This window comes from Gekko japonicus, unplaced genomic scaffold, assembly GCF_001447785.1.
Source record: "Gekko japonicus isolate JY-2015 unplaced genomic scaffold, Gekko_japonicus_V1.1 scaffold3902, whole genome shotgun sequence".
Lineage (NCBI taxonomy): Eukaryota > Metazoa > Chordata > Lepidosauria > Squamata > Gekkonidae > Gekko > Gekko japonicus.
The window spans coordinates 66,811-77,984 of NW_015164777.1; the positions used below are offsets into that span (position 1 = coordinate 66,811).

The following is an 11,174-nucleotide window of genomic DNA, read 5'->3' on the forward strand; positions in this document are numbered from 1 at the left end:
CTCTTTCTCTCTCTCTCTCATACACACACACACACACACTCAATTTAGCGTACAATTTTTCTTTCTTTAGTCTTGCACAGGTATGGAGGGATAAACATCCAGATCTCAAAAATAAACACACAATTCATGAAGATGTTATGTAATCAAAAGCACTGAAGGTGTAGTTATTTATAGCATTTTTGAGATTCCCTTTACTCTGAGAAAACAGAGACACCAAGTAAGTAACAATAAAAGGTATCCAAGTACTAAGTGATTTAAAAGACCTCCACCTAACACCTTGTAGGACTGCTGCCAGTCTTGGTAGACAGTGCTGATAGACCAATGGTCTGTTTCAGTATAAGGCAGGTCCGTGTGTTCATGGGCTTCCATTTATAGGGAAGAGGAATGCCCAACCTTAAGATTAGTCATAATGGAGGAGATGTGGAGAGGAAATGCAGAGTTACACAGCGACATCTCTTTCAGTATGTGTGATTTGGGCCAGAGGAACAAACACAGTGCCCTGAACATATGAACACAATGCAGAAGACAATGTGAAAGACCACAGGCTGGAAACACGGAGAGCTGCTGCCACTCTTGAGAAGACAAACTGGTGCTAAAGGATCTGTGGTTTGCCTCAGTATGAGATATGGATTAATATAACTGAAGAGTCCTGAGGGATTCATTCTGCTGTAATGTTCTGAAGATTCAAAACAAGCCGTCTGCACATGACTAACTAAAGAGCAAGAGAGATAAAGGCCCCTGCCACACGGCAGGGAAAACACCTGGCAAAGCACGGCTAAATAGAGCCGCATCAAAAAAGAGACGTGCGGGCGGGATCCCACGGATCCCGTGCACCGCACGCCGTTGCTCCCCAGCATGCGCAGTTCGGCTGGGGGCCGGGGATGCGCCAGCGGCAAGACACCCCACCGATCCCACGGCCAGCATTGATGCAGACCAATTGGATGAACCACCTAGGTAGGTGGTTCAGTTTTGAAGCGCTTCATCGGGGGAAGGGCCGGATCAGAGACGGGAGCGCAATGCTAGCCAGATGTTGACGTGGGATCGCGCCCGTTTGCTCCGGCACCGATCTGGCTCACTCCCAGCCCAAATCCCCTCGTGTGGACAGGGCCAAAGTGTGTGGGGGGGGAACAGAGAAGGGGGGGAGAGAATGTGTGTCATGTCGCAATTTTATAATTTCCAGGGCATATATATTTATCTTGCTGTATTTTAGAAGTCATGTATGAAATTTATTTTAACTCTTTTTTTAAAAGATATGTGACAAAGTTCTACCAGCATGTCCTGGCCTTGGTGTTTGCCATAAAGGAAATCAATGAGAATCCCAAGATCTTGCCCAATGTCTCTGTTGGGTTTCAAATCTATGACAGTTATCTCAATGCAAGGATGACCTACCATAGAACCCTTGACTTGCTTTTCAAATCACATATATCTGTTCCTAATTACAACTGTGATACACGGAAAAACCTCGTAGCTGTCATTGGGGGGCTCGATGAAGATATCTCTTTCCATATGGCAGACCTCTTAGGTCTCTACAAAATCCCACAGGTAAGAACCATACATGGAAGGATGAGAGATCTGACAAATTGCCATCTTTCATTTCTATGAGTTATTATCTTTCAGGCAGAGGGAGAATTATTAGTGTCAGAATAAGATTATATGGACATTTATTGACAATAAGTAAAAAATAAATTCCTCTGGGGGGGGACAAAGTACACAATAATAGAGCGATCTGTTAGCAGATCTTTTTTCCATTTCAAAGAAATGTGGTTATATTGTAACAATGTGTAAAAACTGAGCAGAACTTACACGCATAGATAGAAAAGATCCTGTACTTTAGTCCTCTACAAACTTGCAACTGGTTTAGCAAAACAATTGCATAAATAGGTGCACCCCTAAGAATATTCCAATAGGAAAAAAATAACTTTTTTCTTTTAGCTTATGTGTGGTTCATTTGCCCCATTTTACGTATGGCTCATTTGCCCCATTTTACGTATGGCTCATTTACGTATGGTTCATTTGACAATAAATTAAAAAAAATGGCTCGGGGGGGAGAGAACAAAGTACGCAATAATAGAGCGATCTGTTAGCAGATCTTTTTCCATTTCAAAGAAATTTGGTTATATTGTAACAATGTGTAAAAAATGCAGCCTGCTTTAACATCTGGCCGAACATCTGTTCGAGCCCCACCGTGGCCGGAGTGAGCTCCCAGCCTACGTCCCAGCTCCCGCCCACCCAGCGGTTCAAAAGCCCGTTAAAGGGTGAGTAGATAAATGGGGACCTACCCTTAATAGGGTAGGGGGCACCCCCTCATCCTAAGGAGTGCGGTGTGCAGCCGTGTGCAGCGGTGGCAAAGGAACAACACCTACCCTTAGTAGGATAGGGGGCACCCCCTCATCCTAAGGAGTGTGGTGTGCAGTGGTGTGCGGCAGTGGCAAAGGAACAACGATGATGGCGGCAACGGCAACGGCGGAATCCTGGCAGCAGAGACGAGGTGGCGTGGCACAACGACGAAGCCAGTAGAGTGATCCCTGGTGGCCTGCAGAGATACAGCAGGAAGCGGACGTTGCTAGCAGCAGAAGGCATGGAAGACGTCATCTCCCGGCGCGGCGGAGCCTACTGGACAGAGCCGAGGCCGGGAGAGACGAGTCAACACGCCGAGAAAGCTGCCTCGCCGGAGAAGCGCCACGAGAGAGACATCCTGCTGACCGAAGGAAGACAACTGAGAGCCGAGGAAGCCGGAGGCCGGAGGCCAGAAGGGAGAGCCGCCACCACCGGGGTGCTGGTAGGCTTACCCAACCCCTGAGAATGTGCCCATAGTTAGGGAATTACAAAGTGACTAGCACTACAAACTGTAAACAGCCCAGAGACCCCCATGGGGGGGGTTAGGGCGGTATATAAATCGAATGATTAAAAAAAAACAACCTTACACGCATAGATAGAAAAGATCCTGTACTTTAGTCCTCCTCGAACTTGCACCTGGTTTAGCAAAACAATTGCATAAATAGGTGCATCCCTAAGAATATTCCAATAGAAAAAAAATAACTTTTTCTTTTAGCTTACGTATGGTTCATTTGCCCCAGAAGAGAGAGATGTAACAGAGTTCCCTCCCTTTTACCGCATGGTGCCTAATGAAGAAGTCCACCAGACTACTGGGCTCATTGACCTGCTCCTCCATTTCCGGTGGACTTGGGTTGGGCTCATTATTATAGATGAAGACAGCGGAGAACATTTCTTGAGCACCCTGGAGCCATTGCTTTCCCAGAACAGAATCTGCTTGGCATCCACTGGGAGAATCCCAAGCCATATGAAATGGGAGAATGCACAAGAATTAATTGGTTCAGTCTCACAGATCTATGAGACTTTTGCAGACCACAAAAGCAACACATTTATTCTCTATGGGGGATCTTTGACTATAATGTCATTGATCAGTGTGATGGTTTTTGACTATATGGGAGATGAGGAAAGGTATGGATTCAGGAAGGTGTGGATAGTGACAGCCCAAGTGGATTTTGCATTAGTCACTCTTCAAAGGATGTGGAATTTCAACTACTTGGAAAGTATTCTTTCTTTCACAATTCATTCTCGTGATGTTGCTGGCTTCCAGAATTTTCTTCAGAACATAAGACCTGGCCAGATGCAAGGAAATGGTTTTCTGAAAGACTTTTGGGAACAAGCCTTTGACTGTTCTTTTCCTAACTCCCAGAGTCCAATGGCAAGCAAAAAGACATGTACTGGAGAGGAGAAGCTGGAGAGCCTTCCTCATTCTGTTTTTGAAATGCCCATGACTGGACATAGCTACAGTATCTATAATGCGGTCTATGCTTTGGCACATAGTTTACATGCCATGTCCACACACAGATCCAATCACAGAATAATGGTCGGTAGCCAAAGAGGTGAAACTCGGGAGCTCTGGCCTTGGCAGGTAATGTCTCCACAATGAAATGTCTGCATTGAAAGAATGTTAAGTATGCCTTTTTCTTCATGGCAAAAGCTTTTCAGAGATGTACCTCAAACATGTATCTGCATATTAGTTTATTTGAACAAGGAACCATGTTTCAGAATCAGCTACATTTTGCTTCTTTGCCCCCCTTTTCCAGGCACTTGTATAAATTATTCACAAATGATTTTATTTTATTTTATATAAGACAAACAAAAAAGAAACAAACAAAAAAATGTAAGAGGGGTTTTATATGCATACTAGGAATAAGGCCTGTTGTGGAAATAAATACAATGATCTCTAGAAAGAGATTCTGGGTGGGTGCCCTGGCCTTGGACACTCAGCATCAATTTGCTGTGATGACCTCAGCAAAATATTATGACACAGAGTCCACTATTTTTCTCCAGGGGAATTGATCTCTGCCACCTGAACAACAATTGTAATTCTGAGTGATGTCCAGCCCTCTTCTGGAGATTGGCAGCAACAGTTCCCCAGGAGTAAATGGCTGGTTTGGAGGGTGGAGTCTATGACATTTTACCTTTCTGGGGTTCCACCCCTCCTCAAACCCACCCTCTCCAGGCTCCACCTCTCAAATCTCCAGGAATTTCCCAACCTGGAGTTGCTAACTCTATCTCCTACCCAGCCAGCCATCAACCTACCTTTATCTGCCCTTCTGACTTCAGCTTTCCCTTCCCCCCCCAGCTTTTATGTAGGAAAAGTATAGTCTTTCTCTGCAGTGGGGACCCAAGCAGGAGGGAAGCTACCTCAGCAGGGTATAATGACACAGAGTCCACCCTACAAAGCAACATGAACCTGAATGGAATATTATTTTTTAAAAAAATTGTTAGGATTTTTTATTTTTTTAGAACTTTTTAGAACTTAGTTCTGGTTCCATTTGCCTCCTATATTTTGCTGGCTGAAATGCTCTCCATGAACACTATATTTATATTTATAGTGGTAACCAGCCAGCCCTCTTTTTTACCTGGCTAGAAAACAAACTGGAACATAGACTCTATAAAGTAGCAAACCTGAAGATTGGCAGCAATGGTTCCCTGGAAGGAAATGGCTGGTTTGGAGGGGAGAGGCTCAAAACTCCAGGAATTTCCCAACCTGGAGTTGGCAACGCTATCTCCTTCCCAGTCAACCATCAACCTACCTTTATCTGCCACTGTGATTTTAGTGTTCAATCTCCTCTAGCCTCCCTGTAGCTTCTACCTAGGAAAAGTACAGTCTTTCTCCACAGTGAGGACCAAAGCAGTTTACAGCATTCTTCTCTCCCCCTGTTGAACTGCACAACAGCCTTGTGAGGTAGGTTAGGCTGAAAGTCTGCAACTGGTCTGAAATCACCACCTCAGCTTCCACAGAAAGAACCTGGGTCTAGCAGACCCTGCTCTGAAGTGCTAACTGCTACACCACACTGGCTGTCCTGGGGGGCTGATGCTGGTGAAAAGGACTAAGCAGTCAGGCCTAGTAAAGTTATGCCAGTCAGGTGTCATCAAGTCATCCAGAGGGTGCTACCAGGGCTATAGTCGCCAACCTCCAGGTGGAGCCTGAAGATTGCCTGCTATCACAACTAAACTCCATACAACAGATCTCTCTCTCCCTGGAGAAAATAACTGTTTTGGAGGGTGGAATCTATGATATTCGATTTAACTGAGGCCTCTCCTCTTCCCCAACTCTGGCTTCCATAGACTCCAACACAAAATCTACAGGAATTTCTCAACCTGATGCTGGCAACCCTAGCCAAAGAAGGCCTGGAAAGTGCCTCCTGCCCCTGTCTTTTTACTGACAGAACCAAGCTTTGTTGCCTAGCAACAACCATTGTGGAGAAAGTAAGCCCCACAGAAGGAGGAGAAGAGAATGATTTGATGGCCAGTGGCTAAACTCAATAGCCAGCCATCTGGCCACGGAGGAGCCAAGCAGGAAAAGCATCTTCATCAGGAGAGACAGCCATTTTGGCATTTTTTTCTGATAGGGAAGATTGGCCAAGCCGGCAGTGGGTGGGGAAGGGAAACAGACCCAGCACCCAGCCAATGGCACATGAGTACTCTTGAGTGACAGCTGACGGGCCAATGGCTAATGGGGTGCACAGCAAGGCCAATGGGAGAGCTGGAAAATGCCAATACACTAGGGCTTAGATACATATATAGGATGGGAGAGCTATAATGTCGTAGTGTTAGACGGTTGAACTAGGATCTGGGAGATCTGGTTAAAATTCCAGCTGTGCCATGAAGGCTTGATGGATGAACTTGGACTGACCTAACCAACCTTACACAATTTTGCATGAGGGTGAAAATTGATGAGAGCAGAATGAACTACGCCACTTTGGGTCCCATTTGGACTGAAACACACGGTATCAGTGAAATAAGTAAAAGTTTACCTTTTCAGATGAATTACTTTTTTTCAAGATAGGGACATACATAATGAAAATTAGTCAGTCTGAATCAGACCCATGGTCCATGTAATCTACCATTCTATTTTGTACGAAGGTCAGACCTGTTACAGAGCAGCTCAGAAGCAAATGCTCCACAGCATGCAACCACAGTTGGAGTCATTCTTCCTCTGAACTCAGCCCTTCCATATGGTTACCATGACTAGCAGTCAACAACAGACCCATTTCCCCCACAACTCTGTCCAACACCCTTTTAAACCCATTCAAGCCAGTGTCTGCCACCACATTTCATATCAGTACAAGTTAGCCACTCATTTTGTGAGGTGGTATTACATTCCCCCCTGCTTCTAACAAGCTGTCATTGATGTTCAGGATCTTAGTGGGCAAGCAGCCTTCATTTTTTCTTTACTCTTGACAGCTTCACCCATTTCTGCAAGACATTGTCTTTAACAACTCAGCTGGAGAAAGGTTGTCTTTTAATGGCAAGAAGGAAATAAGAGCTGCATTCGACATAATGAACTTGATCACCTTCCCCAACCATTCTTTCCTCAGAGTGAAAGTTGGAACAGTAGATGCTGATGCTCTTGAAGGAAGCCAATTCAACATCCAGGAAGAAATTATTGAGTGGCACACAGGTTTTAACAAGGTACAGCTTCCAGAACATCTTTGGTGATAGACACTCCATTCTGCAGATAGGCTGGCGTTTCATTTGCTTACATTTTGTTTCACTCACTTCATTAATGCTTTTGACTTCCTCCACAATACCCTGCCGTATCTCCGCAGACTGAAGGTCATGAAACATCAAGTTTCAAGGGCACAAACATAGCAATCTAATTAAAATGGTTAAAATGAACAAAATTAAAAATGCATGTACTGAAAATCTTAAACAAAGAAAAATTAAAAGCCAAATCAACCAGAACAATCTACCTTTCCCAATGCTCTCTAGGGGGGGGGAATGGCTGGGGTCACACACACTAAACAATCTATTTTCAACAGGGGTCATTTCGTAGAAAAAGAGCTAGGGGAACTCATTAGCATAACTCATTAGCATATGCCACACACCCTGACATTACTGGAAGTGTGTCATAAGGCCACATCCCCTGACATCACCGGAAATGTGTCATAAGGCCACACACCCCGCCCCCAATGGTCCCAGCCGCCACCGCCGGCCTTGCAGCTCCACTCCTCCTCCTGGCTGAATGAGGGACGGAAGCAGGGCGGCCGGAAGCAGGGGGCGGGGCTTCTTCATGTGCCCCGCCCCCGTACCTCACCCGGGGGAACTGCGTCCCCCCCGAAATGACCTCTGATTTTCAATCAACTTTCAGTTCACTTTCCAACTGGATGTTACTGTGTAAACTGGCAAAATCCAGTTGGAAAGTGCATTGAAAGTGGATTATTTAGTGTCTGTGACCACAGCCTTATATGCTTTCTGAATATAATAAGTGAACATACCTCCCATGACCACTCTGGACCCACAGTGGGTAAAAGCCCATGGCCTAGCTCATATAGGCAGTCCTGAGAGAGTACAATGTAAGGAGAAGCCTGTCTAAAGAATATAGCTGGTAATGGGAGTACACCAGATGTGGTTTGAAGGTCTGGATATTCCCTGTCATGGATGATATAAAATCAGAGCCACCAACTGATTCAAAAATTAGGATGGGAAAAAAACCACAAGTGACAAATATCTCCTTGAAATGTTTTACTATATATGTAAACCATAGTCAAAGGAAGCAGAAGACTGGAAATGTATGTTCTTTACTCTGGTCCTCAAGATATTCTCACCCAACCCAAGCAATACCAGAAACAATATGGATAATATTTTATATTACTTCATTTCAGATGCTCAGTGTGACATACTTTCCTTGCCTTCATTAATATTTGGTAGGCTTGAGAGGAAGCCAGATTAAAACAAATGAATGAACATCTCTGTATCACAACTGACCACTACTTGGCCATTCCTGTTCCTTTGGAATGAGTTGCTGGACTAAGTAGCCTGCTATTTCTGTCTTGTCTCCAAATATTGAGCATCGATGAAACTCACAATAAAAGAAAGAAAGAGAAAAAAGAAATCTCTCTCCAACTGCTAATTTGTTTGCATTTTATAAAAAGTACAGTAATGCCCTAAATGTCTTTCACGTTTTGGGATAGACGGTGCCCAATTCTGTGTGCAATGACTTCTGCCATCCTGGCTATCAGAAGACAAAGAGAGAAGGAGAGAAATTTTGTTGCTATGATTGCGATCCATGTCCAGATGGGAAGATTTCAAATCAGAACGGTAGGGGATGCAGTGAGTCTAAACATGTGAAGGGCCGGGAAGAAAAAACTGGGAAAGGGGGGGAGTTTCCTATTTTTTTCAAAGTTGCGTCCTTCAGTTTTCTCCCTGAAAAACTGGAAATGTTGGGGAATACCTACCCAAAAAATTTCCTTTCATTTCCCACCCTTTTCTTTTACAATGAGTGAAACATTTTTAAAAACTAAGTGAACATGCTATAGACATATGCAGCATAGTTCAATGCTTTAATGTTATAAGTTTCCATTATATATCCAAATATGCTCCTAGTTTTATTCTGAGTGTGTGACCCTTTTTTGGAGAAAATAATATATATCTACCACACACTTGTGGGTTTGTGTTTTTTTTTTTTACTCTTATTATTTCTACTTTTCAGATCACAAAAATGAAAGTACACACACTAAGGTAGCATAGGATGCATTTGCTTGTAGTTTTATGTCAAGTATTTGTGATGTTTAAATTCCATGCATATGTCAAGCATAACAAATTTATCTAAGTAAAGTATAAATGATGCACTTTATGTTGTTCAAGCAATAAAATTAGTTTGATAGGACAGTAAGTAAGCTTTTAAATTCCATAAGTAATTCCGATTTTGCAATTTTATATTTCAAGTAAGTTATCAGGGATTCGTTTTATATTGTGAAAGCAGTAAAAAAAGTTTCAATTTGATAGGACAATAAATATCACACATATTTCAATTTCCCTCCAAATTTCCATTGTTTCAAAAATTTGAAATATTGTTCCTTCCACCCCATGGCTTCAAAATTTCCAAAAATTTTACATCTCTAATTGTGTCACATTTTCCAGCATTCAGACTGGATGTAGATGCTCTTTTCCTAAGTAGAACTTTAATATAACTATTTTCTATATGAATGGAGGGCTTCATCCTGCCAACAGTTAAGGAAAACATCTAACTCACCTCTTATAACTGCTATCAATTCACACATTCAGTTATGAATCATAAATTATGAGGAATTATAGCATATGGACATGTGTGAATTGACTATTTCTTGAGGGTGCAGGGCAAGAAGTCCGAAATCATGTGGTCAGTTTGTGAGTTTCAACTGATTTATCATGATATGGGTTAATAGTGTTCCTACGTATAAGCACTAAGGACAGGGTTTTTTTTTCTTGTCACAAACTTCCACTTATCAGTATTTTGAGGAAGTAACCAGATGTATCCTTTTTCAGTATGATGCTTAGGATGTCACTACAACTACTTGAGAATCCCAGCTGGTAATGGTAGCATTCTTTGAGTGCCATCAGGCAACATATCAAATATCTCATGTGCAGGGGAGGGGGAAATCCCAGTTTCCTTTTCAGTATTTGCTACCAAAAGAGAATTACAGAAAAGAAAACTGAAATTAATCTCGTTTAAGAAATCTTAATGAATAGTTCAGAGGAAATTCTTTTAAAAATAACATTAACACATAATCTGCACCAATAGTACAAGTATATTCTTGATCAACCATATTTATATGGTTGGCTGCATCTGAATCCAGGTAAGACGGAGGTTTTGTGTTTTTTGTTTTAGTTCTTGTACTTCTTGGTCTACTTCCTGTAATTTATCTTCTGTATTACTGTGTGCTGATGCAATTTTCATAATCTCTTGTTTATTTTCATTTATCTGTTTCTTTATGCCTTCAGTTTCTAATGTAATCTGTTGAGCTACCTGCTCAATATTTGTTTGTTTCGGTTTCATTTCTTTTTAAATAATTTCTCCCATTGTGGTTTGAATAGGTTCTAACTCCTTCCTTAGTAAATCCGGTAATATTTCTTCTACTGTTGTTTTGATGGACTGAGCCATACATTCCTGGATAAGTGCTTTCAGGTCTTTGATTGCCATTTGAGGTGCAATCGTGGTGTTCAATTTGAGTTGTGTTTGCGAACTTAGCTGTCCTGGTGATGGTAAGGATGATTTTTTTGTACCTGTGCCACCAGTAGCCATTTAGTTAAATTGCCAGTTATATTTCTATATTAATTATATAATTTTATCTTTGTCTTGGCTGTAATAATGTAAATTTTGCTTTAGTTTATCCCTATTTAAGTTTCAAGTAAATGTTCTTTCGCTTCTATTCTAGTAGATATGGTAATGTTATCTCAACCTAACCTGCTTCTATTCCAGTAAATACGGTAATGTTATCTCAACCTAACTCGCTAGTTCTTTTCCCCTCTCCTTCTGTGTTTTGCTCTGTTGCTCCTCCTTTCTCTTCTGTCGCGTAGTCGTACCTGTTTCCTCGTTCCTTTCCATGCCCTCTATTTCAGCATCCTCGGATCTCCTATTTAAGTTTCAAGTAAATGTTCTTTTGCTTCTATTCCAGTAGATATGGTAATGTTATCTCCACCTAATTTGCTTCTATTCCAGTAAATACGGTGATGTTATCTCAACCTTACTCGCTAGTTCTTTTCCCCTCTCCTTCTGTGTTTTGCTCTGTTGCTCCTCCTTTCTCTTCTGTCGCGTAGTCGTACCTGTTTCCTCGTTCCTTTCCATGCCCTCAATTTCAGCGTCCTCGGATCTCCATGACTCTGCAGTTTCCCCCCCCCCCATTTATTTTCCA

General features: G+C 42.4%; 1 protein-coding gene across 1 annotated transcript in view; it reads left to right on the forward strand.

Annotated features, from left to right (window-relative positions):
* The first annotated feature begins 384 nt into the window (after nt 1–384).
* Nucleotides 385–11,174, forward strand: part of LOC107109153 (vomeronasal type-2 receptor 26-like) — a 14,991-nt gene continuing 4,201 nt past the window's right edge. Inside the window, exons 1-5 of the mRNA XM_015409728.1 lie at nt 385–461; nt 1,251–1,542; nt 3,053–3,919; nt 6,745–6,972; nt 8,475–8,601. Of these exons, the coding sequence (XP_015265214.1) occupies nt 385–461; nt 1,251–1,542; nt 3,053–3,919; nt 6,745–6,972; nt 8,475–8,601 (1,591 nt within the window). The remainder of the gene's footprint in view (nt 462–1,250; nt 1,543–3,052; nt 3,920–6,744; nt 6,973–8,474; nt 8,602–11,174) is intronic.